Source organism: Stomoxys calcitrans, chromosome 4 (assembly GCF_963082655.1).
Source record: "Stomoxys calcitrans chromosome 4, idStoCalc2.1, whole genome shotgun sequence".
Classification (NCBI taxonomy): domain Eukaryota; kingdom Metazoa; phylum Arthropoda; class Insecta; order Diptera; family Muscidae; genus Stomoxys; species Stomoxys calcitrans.
In genome coordinates, this window is record NC_081555.1 from 182,025,323 (window position 1) to 182,044,816 (window position 19,494).

General features: G+C 40.9%; 1 protein-coding gene across 12 annotated transcripts in view; it reads left to right on the forward strand.

Annotated features, from left to right (window-relative positions):
- The first annotated feature begins 4,709 nt into the window (after nucleotides 1-4,709).
- The window catches only part of LOC106095872 (disintegrin and metalloproteinase domain-containing protein 9), a 470,496-nt gene continuing 455,711 nt past the window's right edge, over nucleotides 4,710-19,494 (forward strand). For all 12 annotated transcript variants that reach the window (XR_001222811.2, XM_013263281.2, XM_013263282.2 and 9 more), the window contains exon 1: nucleotides 4,710-5,691. Coding sequence is in view for 11 of the 12 variants with exons in the window: in XM_013263281.2 (XP_013118735.1) it covers nucleotides 5,622-5,691 (70 nt within the window). In the remaining variant the exon portion in view is untranslated. The remainder of the gene's footprint in view (nucleotides 5,692-19,494) is intronic.

The following is a 19,494-nucleotide window of genomic DNA, read 5'->3' on the forward strand; positions in this document are numbered from 1 at the left end:
TTCCGATTTAATGAAAATAGTTTTGTGGAAAAACTTTTCCATAAAAAACGAAACACACACAAAATCACAAAAAAGAACATTCAAAGTGTATCCGTTATGTGAGTTTCGCAAAAAGTTCTTTACAAATTAATTGAAATAATTCCATTGAAGTCTCAGCTTGGCCAATAACATTGGTTTTGTGCTGCTTAATGAAGTGTTAAGTTGTTGGCAAAAAAAAATATTAAATTTATAAAAAGCCTCACTTACTTGGTTTAAACTGAGGAATTGTTGGCATTGTGGTGTTTTTATGAATGAATAAATGGTTTTAATTACAACTCAGTAAAACAGAAAATAAGTGTTTTTAAAGTTTTAAATCAAAATGAGAGTGATTCTATGTTTTTACTGAGCCTTTTAATTATATATGAGTATGGAATTGCAAAGTACTTTCAACAAAACAAAAAAACCTTTGTTGTCCATCTTGACGTATGAGTTATAAAATAACAATAGCTAGTTAAAAATATATTTTCATATCGCTTATTGACGGATTCAAAATAAGTTCTCGAAAAAAAAAACAAGTAAAAAAGTATTAAGCTGGGCCGGACCGAACTTTGGTTACCGGATGTATATATTAACCACTTTTGGTCACAATCCGGTAATAAATACGTCATTTATGGGAAAGACCTTTAATCAGCAGATATGGGCGCCGTATACAAATTTGGTGGAAGCCACCTAGGCATAGCATATCCCCCTGTGACGCTGAACGCCAGAAAAGCATATCCCCCCGTGGCGCTGAACGCCAGGGTTCGAATCCTGGCGAGAACATCAGAAAACATGTGGACCACTCCTCTTAATGCTGGCGACATTTGGGAGCTGCTTTGCCATGTAGGAACTTCTTCCCAAAAGAGGTGTCGCTCTGCGGCATGCCGTTCGGACTCGGCTATCGTTTAGCTTAAAATTGAATCAGTGACATGTGAGAAGTTTGTCTCTGTTCCTTGATGGCATGTTCATGCACAAATTTGTATTTTCATCCAAATATGGTTCAATCTGGACCATACTGAGCACAGACGTTAAATACTTAAAGTAGGTCTCTGTGTAAAACTTTAGCGAAAAGGGGTAATCATTACTCCTTTTATGGGTCAAACAACTTTAATCGGGCGAGTATTATACACACAGGGAAATCATTGGTTTGAATTCGATTATAGGTATAAATTGATAATAATGGTAAATCTTATATATAAAATTCAATTATTGTTTGTTTGTTTGTTTCTTCCATATAGACTCAAAAACAGCTAAACCGATTACTGATAATTTTTTGATAACAAAAGCGGGCGGACTCTCCACCGCTACCCCAAAAACACCACCCAAAATCAAAAGTAGACCGATAAGGACAATATGGGTATCAAATTAAAAGTATGCGGGAGTAGATAAAAATTCATGTCGAAGTATAGGGGGTCACCCCACCCCCATAATTGGGTACATTAGCCAATCACGAATATATGGGACTCGTTTTGTTCGTTCCGTATAGACTAAAAAACGGCAGCAGAACCGATTTTCTCAAAATTTTCGCATATTGTGTAGGTTGGTCTGGATGGAAGCATAGGCTATATAATTTTTCGGTATCGGAAGGGGGAAGGACCCTCCACCTTATGCCAAAAATTTATAACAAAATCAAAAGTGGACCGATCGGGACAATACAGGTATCAAATAAAAGGTATTGTAGAGTAGAATCCGAATATGGTATAAAAATGTTAGTCTAAGTACTCATCGGGCCGCCCCAATCCCAAAACTTCCCCAAACTGAAATATTGGACGTTCATTTCAATATGGGGCTCAAATGAAAGATATTCGGGAGTAGACTTCAAATATGCCATACAAAATCAGATTGAAAGATATGGGGTCACACCACCCTTAAAAAACGCCATTATGACTATATGCTACTTGGCTGAACCGATTTCCTTAAAATCGGTTGGAGGCGGACCCTCCCCCTTACCCCAAAAACGCCACACATATCCGAACGTGGTCCGATGGGCACAATAAGGGTATCAAATGAAAGGTGTTGGAGACCAGAACACGAATATGGTCCAAGTACCCAACAACGCAAAATCAGATAACAAATGTGGCTTTTATGGTTCTAAGACCCCAAATCCAAATCTGGACAGATCTGGGCCAAATTAACGAAAATGTGGAAGGGCCCAGGACAACTCACTGTTACAAATTTCAGCAAAATCGGATAATAAATGTGGCTTTTATGGGCCTAAGACCCTTAATTGGAGGATCGGTCTATATGGCAGCTATATCCAAGTCTGGACCGATCTAGACCAAATTGAAGAAGGATATCGAAGGGCCTAACGTAACTCTCTGACCCAAATTTCAGCAAAATCGGATAATAAATGTAGCTTTTATGGGCCTAAGACACCAAATCGGAGCATCGGTCTATATGGCAGCTATATCCAAATCTGGACCGATCTGGGCCAAATTGACGAAGAATGTCGAGTGGCCTAACGTAACTCTCTGACCCAAATTTCAGCAAAATCGGATAATGAATGTGGCTTTTATGGGCCTAAGACCCCAAATCGGAGCATCGGTCTATATGGCAGCTATATCCAAATATGAACCGATCTGGAACAAATTGACCAAGTATGTCGAAGAGCCTAACCCAACCAACTGTTCCAAATTTCAGCAAAATCTGATAATAAATGTGGCTTTTATGGGCCTAAGACCCTAAATCGGCCGATCGGTCTATATGGGGGCTACATCAAGACATAGTTCGATATAGCCCATCTTCGAACTTAACCTGCTTATGGACAAGAAAAGAATCTGTGCAAAGTTTCAGCTCAATATCTCTATTTTTATAGACTGTAGCTTGATTTCAACAGATAGATGGACAGACGGACGAGCATGTCTAGATCGCCTTAGATTTTCACGCTGATCAAGGTCCTTTATAGGGTTGAAAATGGATATTTCGATGTGTTGCAAACGGAATGACAAAATGATGGTGGGCAAAAAAACTTCGATGGTGGGCAAAAAAACAATTAGATTGATTGTACTGGATAATTACCAAAAGATACTAAATCGGGAGATGAACCATATAAGGCACGTATTTCGAAAGGTAGAAAATAATTTAATATGCCCAATATCGAAAAAATGGGAGAAAAAGTACGACATGTGTAAGCTTCAGACATCTACTAGGGGATTGGAATATTTTTCATCCATATCTCTATTACTGCTGGAAATCATATTGAGCAAGGATATGGGGATGGGTCTAGTAGAATATATTATTCCAAATTTCAGTGAAATCGGTTAATGACAGCTTCTTTATGATCTACAGATCTTAAATCGAATGCTAGGTCTGTATAGCAGCTATGTCCAAAAATGGTCAGATCCAGACCATATTGAGCAAGGATGATGAGATATCTAGTCGAAATCATTACTTATGCCTTTTAATGACTGGAAAACTTAAATAGGGGAATAAAAATAGCACTCATATTCAAATATGGTGCGTGGAGACATATATAAAGGTAGCAGCCAGTGCAAAAGTTTTTTCCATGCCAACAACATGCCCATTTCACATGTTTAAAATTGACATCATCAAGTGCCTATCGTTTCACGATCTTATTTTCTTATTCCTACGTTTCATTTCAACACATCTCAGTGCATATGCTACTTTGGCTTTTAGCTTAACTTACGTGACCCACAACGAGTACAGGTCCAATTCATCTGTGTCACTTAGCTGTGAAAGTTGCAAAGTAGAAGTTCATGTTGGAAGATTTAATGAATGTAAAATTGACATGTAAAAAACTGCAAAAGTTCTTAGATTCCGTAACGCACGGCGTAATGGTAATGATTTTAGGATAACGAAGAGTACGAAGGGTATGGGCAGGGTAATCTTCTCAAAGCAATTCAGGTACAAAAAGCCAATTCAATTAATTTCCTCTATATTGTACGACAACAAGTTTTATGTTGGAGGGTATGCTTGTGTGAGTGAGTGATATGTATGCATGAATGATTTGCCATGTGTGAGTATGAGGATAGGTGAGCACGAAGATGCGTTTGTGTGTGTGAAACTTTGATATACTTTGTAAACAATATTTGTTACCTTTCTTTGTTATTCATCTCTCTCTCTCTATCTGTCTCTTTGCAGATTTACTTTGAAATGTTGACAATGATGTGGATGATGCCGCACGTAGTAATGAAACAAAGTACAAAAGTTTCCACTCACTTTTAAAAGAAAGGAAGAGAAACAAAAACAAGAAAAGGAACGCCAGGCAGCTTTACATTTTTCCCATTTGGCCAACTCGCTTGTCGTACGTTAGAGCTCTTCCACAGCAGCAGCAGCAGCAAGTGCAGACATACTTTTCGACTTTTCTACAACCGCAAAAACTCCAAACGGCTGCTGCTACCATTAATAGCACGACTACTAACGCAACAACTACAACTACTACTAAAAATTTACTACAACTACTACTACCACTAGAACCGCGACTGCAACTGTCGTATGCACCCTAATAGCCTTAAGCCCATAATAGAAGTCGTTTGTGAGCGCTCGGATATACGCACACAGGCCATATAAAAACTCTAGCAGAGTGTGAATGTGTTTTTGCAACTTATGGCGCCAATAAACGCATAAAATGCAGCTACACTAGAAATAGGAAGCGAACGAGCGAACCTTACACCAATCACCCTCCCCCCGACCCCCCTTCGGTTAGTTTGTGTGAGTGTGGGCGATGTGGGCGATGTGGTGGCCAAAGTAATTTGATTTGCATTGCGCCAACAAAAGGTGAAATTCAAAGTTATTGCCAAGCTGCCACAACAACATCAACCGAAAGTTTGCGGACATTTTTGGGCTCCACAAAAAAGCAGCGCAAAGCCATAACACTCTTTGCCACCTATGGCTTACCCAACAAACTTATGGCAGCGTATTCTAAAATGCCTCTGGGTTGGATCATTCTGATGACCATGCTCCGCTCATACACACATACTGCTGCTGTTGGTACACCTCGTACCTGCCCAAGATAAGGAACGGAAAACACTCTCTGCCAAAGAAAGGAAAACTAACCCCAACACAAGGACACGCACGCACACAAAACGCCAAAAACAAAAACGAAAACTCTACTTTATTGCGGAGGAGCTGTCACAACTCCAACTCAAGTTAGGAAAACCCCACCTTGTTTTTTATCTCAATCTCACTCTCTCGCTCTCTCCAAGCATCAACATTGCCAAAATTGCCATCGGTCCATCATCATCGTCATCGTTCACTACATTTCGTTCGACCTCTCTGACCTCTTTGGGCAATTGAAATTCGCTGCAACAAACACAACAACAACAACAAAAACACCATCTCCACCCAAACCGAAACGTGTTCAGAGTTTGTTTTTAGTACAGCGCCAACCAAAAAACGTGCGCCTCTAAACGTAGCTCCACCGGCCTTCAAAGCCAAAAGCCATCGTCATAACTGTAGGTCTCTAGCGCTCCAAGGAACAAGTGTCACCAACAAACCTTACCACAACAACTACCACTGCTACTATATAGCCAGGACTCGGGAGCAGCAGCACCAACAACAACAGCACCAACAACAACGACAGCAGCAGTCGGTACCAGTAACATTCATTGCTGTTTGATTTGTCGCAAGAACTTGCCGTCGCAATGCAAATAACTGCCCCCTTCAGGGCTCTGATGATTGCCCATTTATTCTATTGTGTGGCACCAGCTGGAGGTAAGTACATTTAAACAAATTTTTTACTCACTTTAATTTATTGATAATGGCACTGCGCCGCCAAACGCGGTAGCACCCATCGCAGAGAACTGCAAAGCGCTCAACGGTGGGATGTTCGATGCTTGGGCCATATTTCAATGTAGAAAAACCCAAAAATGATGGCCATAAAGATTTTCCTACAAAGAAAGTCCTCTACAAAAACGATCATCATCATCATCATGGTGGGTGGGTCCTGGCTTTCCATCACAGCAGCTGGTGGTGTGTGTGCAATGGCCAAAAAAATAATAATAATTGTTGTTGTTTTGTCGTTGTTATTATTGATTTATGCCGCTACCTATGCATGTGTGTGTGTGTGTGTGCGTATAAATATTATATTTGAACAACATATTTATTTATATGCCTACAATATTTTGGGTATTCCTATAACCAGAAGAGCACCATCGTTTTCCTCGGCCTTTACGCTCCTGTATCAGTGACTTGTTTAAAATGTTTTTATTTTTTTGGAATTCCTCCTCTGTTTATTTTGGGCTGCAAATGTAGAGGAAAACAAAACACTTCCACATGGTCGCCTTGGGGCACCGACAGAAAAACATTTTAAGTGAAAACACTGATTTCGAAATATTTTCCTGACAAACTGTTTTAGGTTAAAGACATTTACAATAATTTGATGGGATTTTAAACTTTCCTACAGTCAAGATTATTAAGTTTGCCTCGAAGGCAAGTGCAATGTAAATATTATAAAGCGAAAAAATTGTTTAGCCAATTTTAAAAGTGGTTACAAGGAAAATCATGGCACTGTACGGCAAGAGCAGCCAAAAATACATATAAGCCTTATTTATGACCCGATTTTGATGAAATTTGAAACAATGACTTGTACTATGCATACCGATATCCGAACTGAATATGGTCCAAGTCGGATTATAATTCGATATAGGTGTCGTATAAATCGATGTGCTGATTTTGAGGCTAAAGCCCATAATTGCCCCGATTTCGCTGAAATTTGGTCCAGTGAGTTGCAGAAGGCTTCCCAATTGCTCATACTTGCCCAAAAACTAATTGCGGATTTTTCATATAGTCGGCGTTGACAAATTTTTTCACAGCTTGTGACTCAGTAATTGCATTCTTTCTTCTGTCAGTTATCAGCTGTTACTTTTAGCTTGCTTTAGAAAAAAAGTTTAAAAAACGTATATTTGATTAAAGCGCCTCGATCTTCTGCGCTCATTCTAAAATCTCTGACACCAAGTTGCGAGGTGTCTCCCACCACTTGATCTTGCCATCGAGCTTTTGGTCTTCCCGTTTTGCGTGTACCACCGTGTTTGCCTTCAAAAGACTTCTATGCTGGAGCTTCTTCGTGCATTCTGACAACATGAACTAGCCAAGGCAGCCGTTGTATTTTGATGCGTGTAACTTGCTATCGTAGTCATACAGCTCGTGGTTCATAAGTCACCTATATTCACCATAAACGCAAACTGGTTCATATATTTTACGAAGAATCTTTCTCTCAAACACTACCAGCACTGCCTCATCTGCTTTCACAAGTACCCATGCTTCAGAACCATATAACAGCATGGGTAGTATCAGTGTCTTGTATAGTGTAAGCTTCGTCTGTCAAGAGGTGGCCTTGTTTCTAAGCTGCTTACTTAGTCCAGCATCTGTTTGCGAGTATTGTTCTTCGCCTAATCTCAAAACTGGTGTCATTCGTTTCGGTTACGGCGGTGCCTAGGTAGATAAAGTTACTGACTGTCTCAAAGTTGCGCCTGCCAACTTTCTCCATTTTCTTTATCTGCTCGGTTGTGAAAGACTTTTTGACAGTTGAAACCATTAATTTCGTCTTATCTCCATTTACTGCCAGACCCATTTCCAATGACTCTCTTTCGATTCTTTCAAAGGTTGCAGTTACCACTTCCGGTGACCGACCTATGATATCGATGTCGTCGGCATACGCGAGTAGCATGTGTTCTCTTGTGATTAGTGTGCCATATCTATTCACATCTGCACCACCTATAATCTTCTCCAGCCGAATATTAAAGAAATCATAGAGAAATAGGCTGTCTCCTTGTCTGAAACCTCGTTTGGTATTGAATGGTTCGGAGAGATTCTTTCCTATTCTTACTAAGGAACGGGTATCAGCAAGTGTCAGCCAGCAGGGTCTTATTAATTTTTCAGGGATACCAAACTCAGACATGGCTTGAAATACCTTTGAATGTAAAGTAGTATCGAAGGCGGCTTTCTAGTCAACAAATAAATGGTAGGTGTTGATTTGTCCTTCTCGGGTCTTTTCCAGGATTTGGCGCAGTGTGAATATCTGGTCCAGGGTGGATTAACCAGGTCTAAAGCATCATAGATAGGGCCCAATTATCTAAATGACTTTAAGTTTTAATCTTTCACACAGTACGCCCGTGAGTATCTTGTATGCAATGGGGAGTAGACTTATTCCTCTGTAGTTGGCACATTCCATATTGTCTCCTTTCTTGTGTAAGGGACATAGTATGCTGAGGTTCCAATCATCGGGTATGCGTTCTTCTAGCCAGATTGCGCAGATAAGCTGATGCATACGCCTTATCAGGGTGTCGCCCCCGGTCTTAAATAGTTCAGCGGGTAACCCGTCGGCTTCTACTGCCTGTTCTTTAGTCGGGTCACTGCTATTTGGACCTCATGCTGACTAGGATTTAAACATTCTATACCATCAGGGATTGGTTCGGTATCCTCTTCGTCGCCAACGATGGACACTAGCAGTTGGGTAAAATGTTCTTTCCATATCCTCAGCATGTTATCTGTGCCAGTTACCCGATTTCCTTCTTTGTCTCTGCAGGAGGATGTGCCAGCACCAAAGCCATCAGTTTGATGTTTAATTCTTTGGTAGAATTTCCGTACTTCATTCTGACTCCTGTACATCTCAATTTGCTCACACTCACGTCTTTTCATTTCCATTTTCTTTCTGGGGAATAGATGTTTCTCCTCTCTCCTTTACTCCCGATACCTCTCCTTCATCTGGCGCGTTGCTACTGATGGCAGGGTTGCTCTATATGCCGCATTCTTGGCTTCAGTAGCATCTCGACACTCTTGGTAGTACCATGGGTTTCTTGGAGGAGGCTTCCGGTACCCAAGTACGTATTTCGCGGCATTTTTCATGGAGTGGCCAATAGTTTGCCACTGCGCCATTATATCATCGTAACAAGGAGTGCTTTCATCTTTTTCGTCTTTTCCACCATATGTTGTGTTTGCAGCTTTTCAATGTCCAGCTTCCGTGCAGTATTAGATCGTACTTTCCTCGCCATGTTCAAACGGGTGCGAACCTTTGCTGCAACAATGTAATGATCCGAATCTATATTCACTCCACGGATCGATCGTACATCTAACACGCTGGATGAATGCCTTCCATCTATCACAACGTGATTAATTTGGTTTCTCTTGTTTCGATCGGGTGACAGCCATGTGGCTTTGTGAATATTTTTATGTTGAAGTCTGGTGCTACTAACTACCATGTTTTTTGCCGCGGCGAAATCAATCAGCCTTAACCCATTACTAGACGTTATCTCGTGGAGGAGGAGTCTCCGACTGTTGGACCAAAAATATCTTCCTTTCCTATCTTCGCATTAAAATCTTTCAGAGCGATTTTAATATCATGGGCGGGGCAGCGGTCATATTCTCTCTCTAGGCGCTCGTTGAAAATACCCTTGGTCTGCTGGTCTTTGTCTTCCGTCGGGGCATGGGCACAAATAAGGCTGATGTTGAAGAATTTGGCTTTTATGCGGATTGTGGCTAGCCTCTCATCCACCGGAGTAAAGCTGGAGTCTCCGAATAACCACAAATCCACATCCAAATTCATCCCTCGTGTTATGGCATCTATAGTACAGTTCGTCACCGTTTGGTGCTGTAGTGACGCAATTCCCAGTCCATCGCATTTCCTGTTAGGCGGAAATATTTGCCTTGTACTTCTCTAATACATCCGCCAGCGCGTATGCTGCACCTTCTCTATAAAGAGTGCGGACATTTCAGGTGCATATCCGCAAATCATGATGCTTTTTTCGTTTGCGTGGGTCGTCAACGTTGTGAGGGGGGTCCGTTTTTATACCCTCCACCATAGGATGGGGGTATACTAATTTCGTCATTTTGTTTGTAACTACTCGAAATATTCGTCTGAGACCCCATAAAGTATATATATTCTTGATCGTCGGGACATTTTATGTCGATCTAGTTATGTCCGTCCGTCTGTCTGTCGAAAGCACGCTAGCTTCCGAAGGAGTAAAGCTAGCCGCTTGAAATTTTGCACAAATACTTTTTATTAGTGTAGGTCGGTTGGTATTGTAAATGGGCCATATCGGTCCATGTTTTGATATAGCTGCCATATAAACCGATCTTGGGTCTTGACTTATTGAGCCTCTAGAGGGCGGAATTCTCATCCGATTTGACTGAAATTTTGGACATAGTGTTTTAGTATAATTTCTAACTACCGTTCTAAGTATGGTTTAAATCGGTCCATAACCTGGTATAGCTTTCATATAAACCGATCTTGGGTCTTGACTTCTTGAGCCTCTAGAGTGCGAAATTCTTATCCGATTAGAATGAAATTTTGCACCACGTGTTTTGTTTTGACATCTAACAACTGTGCCAAGTATGGTTCAAATCGGTACATAACCTGATATAGCTACCATACAAACCGATCTTGGGTCTTGACTTCTTGAGCCTCTAGAGAACGCAATTCTCATCCGATTGAAATGAAATTTTGCACGACGGGTTTTGTTATGATATCCAACAACTGTGCCAAGTATGATTAAAATTGGTTCATAACCTGATATAGCTGTCATATAAACCGATCTGGGATCTTGACTTCTTGAGTCTCTAGAGGTCGCAATTATTATCCGATTTGGCTGAAATTTTGTACGACGGATCTTATCATGCTCAGCAACATACGTGTTTATTATGGTCTGAATCGGTCTATAGCCCGATACAGCTCCCATATAAATCGATCTCTCTATTTTACTTCTGGAGCCCCCAAAGGACTTCTTATTCGAATTGGCTGACATTTTACACAGGTCTCCAACATCTTGATATCGCTCTAATAGCAGAGCAAATCTTTTCTTATATCATTTTTTGCCTAAGAAGAGATGTCGGGAAAAGAACTCGACAAATGCGCTCCATGGTGGAGGGTATATAAGATTCGGTCCGGCCGAACTTTGCACGCTTTCACTTGGTACCTTTCCTTTGTTTCTCATAGTAGTTCTCATAGTTTTCCGGGGACGAGTTACTGGCCCAGCGCCCCAACCGCATGGGTTTGTGGGTTGCACATGTTTCCCTCGTTGTGGCGAGCCGCTTGCTCCAAGGTCCGAAGCTCGCCATCAGCCGCCCCTAACCTGGGAACAGACGCTTATGTTGGCCATTGGTTATTTGAAGGCGCTAATACTCGCCTTGTCATCTCGAGTATTAATGAGTTCTTTTACTTTTAAATGCTACAATGAACAACTTATCATCGGAAACTTGATTATTAAATATATGCATGTCTTAGGATGTTGCCACTTTTAACAAATATTTATTTTTTTTATACAACTACCGCCATCTACATGTCAGGTTGTGTACTTTCGAGACCGCCCTCTTACATACCATTCTACCGACTTATCTTCCACCGTAGTGCAGTGCTTAGCATGTCCCTCTATAACGCTGAACACATATGTTCGAATCCTCGCAAGAACATCAGATTTTTTTCAGCGCTGGCGACATTTTTGAAAATATGCCATGTTAAAACTTCTCCCCCAATAGGTGTCGCACTGCGGCACTCCGTTACGACTCTGCTATAAAAATAAGGTTTAACATTTGTATTGGAAGGTTTAACATTCGAATCTGACGGTACTCATGTGATATGTGAAAAGTTTGCCCCCATTCCTTAGCGAAATGTTCATTGGCATTGGTTGCATCTGCAAATGGCGTTGTTATAATCGATTTTACTTACATTTGGTACTGAGAGTTGTATTACAACCCCTCACCTGATATTTATGCATATTCTTTAAGCCAATTTTGAAATAACCCAAACAACACAAAACAGTCCTCCCTTAGAAGAATGCTTTTTAGTAATTGGTGCACAAGCCAGAGAACTACCTCTTTCTGATATAATACCTTATAACATACTGCAAACTCTGCCTTAACTTAAATATGCAGAACCTTGCAGGTTCCATTTGACTTTATTTTGTTTTGATTATTTCGGAAAAAAAATTTATTTTACATTTTGCTATGCCATCCGAAAATTTTCATAAATTTTATGCTACAATTTTCCGTTCTTACATTACACTGTAAGCCCTTGGAGCATATGTGTTGGTGGTGTTGTGACTTAACATTCATTCCCCAACATATTTATGACCCTCTCATAAGAGGCAGAGAGTTCTATTTTGGGTTTTATATGCAAACTGACAAAAGTGGCAAACCAAACAGAACTCCTACAGCCAGCCGAAAGGAAGCACAGCCCATATAAGGACGTAGGTGACACTCCCTACAAAACTCAAGCATTGCGGTGAGCATCGGCATTTCACTGTCCTTTCTTGAAAAGGTCTTTTGAATTTATGCTTGCCTACGTGGGGTGAGTGAGTGAGTGAGCACTAGCAGGTGCTGCAGGGAGGGGAGGAGGAAGAGACAATTTATCATTACATAAATTACACTTTATTGAATTTTAAATCAATACACGTACGTGTGTGGAGGGTAGGTGGGGGCAAAACAAACCAAACTCGATTGGAATGCGAGCTCGGAATGTTGCAAAAACGACTTCAATGGGCCATACATTGCTAGTCAATTCAATGGAATTCTGACTATGTGGAATCACTATCAGGGGAATCTAATTTATGGCAAATTAATGGAACAGACCGAAAGTATGTGAGAGAGATGTGCCAATATATAAATAAGCCCATATTTTCAAAGAAACTGAAGACCTATGGGAAGTTTGAAGTAATTGTAAAACATTCGTGGAATTGAATATGGAAATGGAAACTGGGCAAACAGCATAGCTCTCTTAAGGGATATGGGAGACAAGTTTATTTATTTTTTCATCTTCTTCTCTAATGGGATTAATATTTCACCAAGGGCATGGTAAAGTGAAGTTAGCCTAGTCACGAATTTAGTATCAAGTACAATATGGCACTTTTGTTTTTAAACAAAAAAAAAAATTACAAAAGTAGAAAAGAATCTTTCGAAATGATTGGTGAACATTTGACAGTGGGGTACAGTTTATATTGTGGAGTTTTGGGACACCAAGTTAGATGAACAAATATAACACCTATGCTTACAGGTTGTAAAATCGGTAGAATGTTGATCTGTTGGTGCTCTCCGGACTTTTTTTGGGTGAAATATCTTGTGTTCTTTGCAGATTGGAAGTAAAACTTGCACCTCAAAAAGCAAGAATTTTTTTTTTTTTTTTTTTGAAGCCATATAGTAATCGATTGGCAAGCCTTCGCTGTACTATTAGCACGACTCTCGTCTTGGTTTATACTTTAGTTTTTTTCAATTGGCTATAACAGAATGTTTGTTCCACTAGCCGAACGTACAATAGCTTTCCAAGCACCTCGATCTTCTGCGCTCATTCTAAAATCTCTGACACCAAGTATCGAGGTGTCTCCCACCACTTGATTTTTCTATCGGGCTTTTGGTCTTCCCGGTTTGCGTGTGTTTGCCTTCAAAAGACTTCTTTGCTGGAGCTCGTGGTGTATACAACGCCTATATTCTCCATTAATGCAAACTGGTCCATATATTTTACGAAGAATGTTTCTCTCAAACACTCCAAGCACTGCCTCGTCTGAAAAGTATCAGTGTCTTGAATAGTGCAATCTTCGTCTGTCGAGAGATGGCCTTGTTTTTAACCTGCTTGCTTAATCCAAAGTAGCATCTGTTTGCCAGTATTATTCTTCGCTTTATTTCAAAACTGGTGTTGTTGGTTTCGGTTGCGGCGGTGCCCAGGTAGATAAAGTTTTGGGAGTTGAAATCATCCATATCTAATCACATCTCGTATAATCTTCTCCAGCAGGATATTAAAGAGATCACACGATAAGCTGTCTCCTTGCCTGAAACTTCGTTTGGTATTGAATGGTCTGGAGCGATCCTTTCGTATTCTTACTGAGTTATGTGTTCGACCAAGTATCATCCTGCAGAGTCGTATCAGTTTTGTAGGGATACCAAACTCAGACATGGCCGGAAATACCTTTGATCTTATAGGGCTATCGAAGGCTGCTTTGTAGTCAACGAAGAGATGGTAAGGGTTGACTTGTCCTTCTGGGGTCTTTTACAGGATTTGTGGCAGTGCAAATATCTGGCCTATGTTGGACTTACCAGGTCTCAAACATACAGTTAGGGCCCAATTATTTCATTAATTTTAGACTTTTATCTTTCAAAAAGTACGCTCGATAGGATCTTGTATATGATGAGGAGGAGACTTATTCCTCTATAGTAGGTAAATACCATTTTGTCTCCCTTCTCGTGTACGGGTCATAGTTTGCTAAGGATCCAATCATCGAGTATACGCTCTTCTAGACAAATTGGGCAGACGAGCTGATGCATGCGTCTTATCAGCGTATCGCTTCTGGTCTTAAACAGTTCAGCTGGTAACCCATCGACTGTTGCTGCCTTATTGTTTTTCAACCGTGTTTTCTGCTACGTGGACCTCGTTTTGACTGGGTGGTATATCATCCAACCACCATCATCAGGGTTTGATTCTGCGGTATACTCATGGCCACCATCATCGGATACCAGCAGGTGTTATTTTCATAGCCCTAACACACTATCTGTATCAGTTACCAGATTTTATCTATGTCTCTACAGGAAGATGTCGCTTTACCAAACCCATCGGTTAGATGTTTAATTCTTGGGTAGAATTTTCATACTTTATTCTGGCTCGTGAAATTATCGATTTCCTCACACTTACGACTTTACACTTCTTTCTTCTTCTTGCGGAAGAAGCGTTTCTCCTCTCCTCTTACTCGATGCTTCTGATCGTAATGTTACCCGGTGTATCGCATTCTAGGCTTCAGAAGCTTTTTGGTACTCCTGCTCGTACCTTGGGCTCCTTGGGGGAAGGCTTTTGATACCAAAGTATGAATGTTGCGGCTCTTTCCATGGAGTGGGCAATGATTTGCCATTGCGCTGCTACACTATCGGAACAGGGAGTGCTTTCTTCTAGCAATAAATCAATTTTCTTATGGGCCGAAGATATTTTCCTTCCCTATTTTCGAATCAAAATCTCCCACAACGTTGTAAATATCATGGGCGGTTAGCTGTCATATTCTTTTTCTAGACGCTAGTAGAAAATATTCTTGGTTTGGTTTGTTCGTCATTGTCTTCCGTCGGAACATGGGTGGAAATTAGGCTAATGTTGAAGAAATTGTGGACTGTGACTAGCCTCTCATCAAACGGAGTAAACCTGGAGACAAGCTTTTCCAGTCTCCGACTTACCTCAAATCTACAGTCAAATTCATGCTCTTTTCATGGCAGCTATAATATAGGGCGTTAACCCTCGGTGTTGTTGTGGAGAGCTTCCCGAGCCATCGCACTTCCTGTATGGCAGTAATGTCTGCCCTGTATTTCTCCGATACATTCGCCAGTACGTTTACTGCGCCCTCTCTATAGAGAGTGCGGACATTCCAGGTCCAGATACGGAAATAATGGTCCTTAACACGTTTATGGGGGTCGTCACATATCCATTTACAATCTTTTTTGTTTTTAAAATTAATCTCTTCAATTTTTCCGGATAATACCGACGATGAATGATGATGAAGAACTCGTGGTTCATTTAAGATCACGGATGTTAAAGGTACCTACCCAGATAACACCGCGGCTCAGAACCGTTGCTTGGTTCCCAACATCCCCAAGTAACCCATGAGTGCTGTCCTATTCAAGTTAAAGCTCAATTATAAAGGACCTCCTTTTTATAGTCGAGTCCGAACGGTGAGCAGCAGTGCGACACTTCACGACATAGATAAATACCGCTGAAATTTTGTCTGATGTTCTCGCCAGGATTCGAAACGCGGCTTTCAGTGTAATAGGCGGATATGCAAAACTCTACGGTGGCCTGCAACATGACAATTTTCGCAATTTTTATCTGTTCAGATATAAAAATCCAATTTATACTTGTCTGTAACCCCCTTTTGATATCCTTGACAAAGCATGGCTATACCCACCCTCTAAAGGATAACATCATACTAAATTTTAATTTATTAAATATTTTTACAACGATCAAATCTTTTGGAATTTTTTACTTTTATCCCACAAGAATCCCTAAAAGGTCTATAATACTCAAAAAAAGGAAATTTATAACATATTTAAGGACTCCATGACTATCTTATCAAGAAACACGTTCTTTATCCATTTGAAAATATACCACATACGCTGAGTGTGGCTGTGTTTGCGTGAGGGCGTAGTAGTAGATCTAATAAAACACACACCAGGAAAGTCACATAGCACAAACATTGGCTTCCATAAGCGTCCCGTCCAAAACGTTGAGTACATCATGTACAATGGACATATTTTAAATCTCATTCATGAAGGGGGAAAATGCCAAACATTACGTTCTGTTTGGTTGCCGTTCTTGCGTTCTTTATTTCCAACTGGTTTCTCACATTTATTTACTTTATGGTTTTTATGACACTTTTTGTGTCTCATTTTGCTTTTAAGCTGGCTAGTAAACAGTCGCTTTAAACTAAATTTGGCCAAGCAGAAAAATAGGCTTTGCCCGGCAGACGTGCATGAATGAGTTATGGACAAAGTGCCGGTATGAAAGTTAGAAACATCATAATTTATGTTAAATACACTCCATAGTGCTTTTGCTTTTGGGCCAAGGATGTGTCTGAAGAAATATGAATAGAAGGGGAAACACGAAAAGAAAAAACCTGACTGAACCACCACCACGAAGGAGACAATCGAATTTGCATTCTGCTGCATAATATGACTATAACTTCAATAGAGCAAATGGCAACAAAACTCATATTCAGTGTACTACGCCAATAGGTGACAAACACACAGGACACTCAAGAAAGGCCGAAGCTTGAAAAGCCTAGAAAAACTGAAATTCTCTTTAGGTGACACACACACACATGAAGAGATAGTTTGAACTGAACACGCACAGCATCGGCACTTTTGAATTTGAAAATGGATATATGTTTGCTAGGTTAAAAATTGTTAAGCCTTGCAGCATTTTGTGAAACATTTGCCGTTATAGAGATGTACGTAGGTAGAGTAGCTTATTTCAGTTAAAAAAATTCACTACTGAGGAAAGTGTTTATTTCGCTTAAAGTCGTTGCGTTTTTTGCTTTTCTTGCTTTTCTCACTTCACGAGAGGCCTTCGCTTAAATGTCTGTTCTAGTTTTTCATAACTCGCAACAAAATGTAAATTTCCTTATAACGGCCTTCGTGGGTGCAACCCACTCAGTCAGCGCCTCCATATAAGCACTGAGTGTGAGTGAGTGTGTGTGTGTGTGTGGACTTGCATATGTGTAAACATACATAGTCAAAATGACAACATCATGTATATTGCCATGAGTAAGTACATCCTTTGCCCATCACCCTCCCCCATCCATCATTCTAACAAACTCGTACATTGCCAAAGCATTTGTGGACTGGTTTAAATCTCTGCACTGGGCTGTACCTGTAAGGCATGCGATGCGCTACTGTAATGAGAGGACCAAAAGCCACATAATCCATGCTGGTGTTGATACATGTGCACTTTTCTTCGTTTACTAAGGTAGGGGACATTTAAAAGGCGAGACATTTTTAAGCTTAGGAATTGGAAAATAAAATTTCATCATACGACTCCTGAGGGCCAATACTTTGAGCTTTTCGCTGCACACAATTGGACATATCTCATGTGTTCAGAGGACACCAAAATAATACTCTTGACCTTTTTTTAACTTCACAACCTGAAAAGCACCTCTCAGTAACTCCGATCACTGCATTGTTTCAGCATCTTTTTCGTATTCTGCTCTTCGTACTGCTTCCTTCCAAGTCCCGAAGCGGTGAATATTTTTATACGAAAAAGCACGTTGGGATGAGCTCAATGGATTCTTTCAGCATTTTAATTGGAAACTATGTTTTCTAGATGACGATATAAATGTCACTGCTGAAATGATTGAGAAGATAATTTTAAATAGAATGAGGACATTTATTCCAGTTAAGACTGCAAATGCAATGCAAATTTTGCCCATGAACACTCCACTAAGGAACAGGGCCAAATTTCTCACATATCAATGAGTGCAGTCTGATTCAAGTTTAAGCTCAATGATAAGGGGCCTCTTTTTTATAGCCGAGTCCGAACGGCGTGCCGCAGTGCGACACCTCTGGAGAGAAGTTTTACATGGCATAGAACCTCACAAATGTTGCCAGCATTAGGAGGGGAGAACCACAGGTGAAAATTTTTTCTGATGGTCTCGCCAGGATTCGAACCCAGGCGTTCAGCATCATAGGCGGACATGCTAACCCCTGCGCTACGGTGGCCTCTAGTACAGTTAAGACTACGACTGCTAAATCAGACGACAAAAGCTGGTTTAACCAGACATGCAGAAATGCTGTCAGATCGAAAGAGGTTGCATTTAGAAACTGGCGCTTGGATAAAAATGCCAATACTGAACTGGTGCGCAAGCAGGCAAGATCTTCGTGTGCCAATGTGCTTAGGCGCGAGCGTCAAGCAATTCCTCGCTCCTAAGCATATTGGCACACGAAGATCTTGCCTGCTTGTGCACCAGTTCAGTATTAGCATTTTTATCCAAGCGCCAGTTCATAAATGCATAGCGCCTGCGTACTAAGGTTCTTGCTTCTACACGAGAAAGTAAGAGCTTTTGGTCGTTCGTGAAAAGAGTAAAGGGTATACCAACTCTTGTAAAGCATGAGAAAAAGTTCTCTGACCCGGTTGATAAGGCAAATCTGTTGGCTTATATATTTACAGGCAACTCCTCCCTGCCAGATAGCAATCAATCACTCGCCTCAATCGAAAATGTATCTGGCGTCTTGCCCCAAATATTTTTTCCAGCTCGTGGAGTTAAAAGGGTTCTCGAGAATCTAGACGTAAATAAATCCACGGGCTAGGATGGCATATCAACGCATGTCTTAAGCAAGTGTTCTTCGATGCTCGCTCGTCCATTACGCAATCGTTTCAACCTTGCTATGGTGCGGGAGTCTTCCCGGCGCATTGGAAGGTTGCGAACGTTCATTCAATACCCAAAAAGGGTGAGACAAACAACCCTGCGAATTATCGGCCAATTGCGATATGCTCGGCTCTCTCCAAGGTCATGGAGAGAGCATGGCTAATCACCATCTTGTGAGCTATTAAGAGTCTAATGGCCTTCTCAGCGATCAACAGTATGGGGTTCCGCAGAAATCGCTCAACGGGCAACCTCATTGAACTTCTGTCGGAACATTGGAGTCACTCAATCCACCAGTTTGGTGAGAGAGTGAGGCTCTGGATATCTCCAAGGCATTGGATAGGGTCTGGAAAGGTGCACTTCTATCAAAGCTTGTCGCATTTGGTGTCGGTAATGGCTTTGTTCGATTTATTTCGAGCTTTCGAGTCGCTATAAATGGGTTCACATCCAATGAGCATAAATTAACCGCAGGTGTACCCCAGGGCTCTGTTCTTTTCTCTTTTTCTTATTTTCATCAACGATATGTTGGGTCAGACATCGAATCCGATCTACTCGTTTTCGGATGACAATTATCTCTGTCATTCGTACTCATTCGACCATAGGCCAAGTCTTCGAGAGTTTGAGGACAAGAAGAGGCGGTTTATGGATGATACACTCTGCCAGGATTTGCTGACCATTTCTGAGTAGGGTCGAATGAATCGAG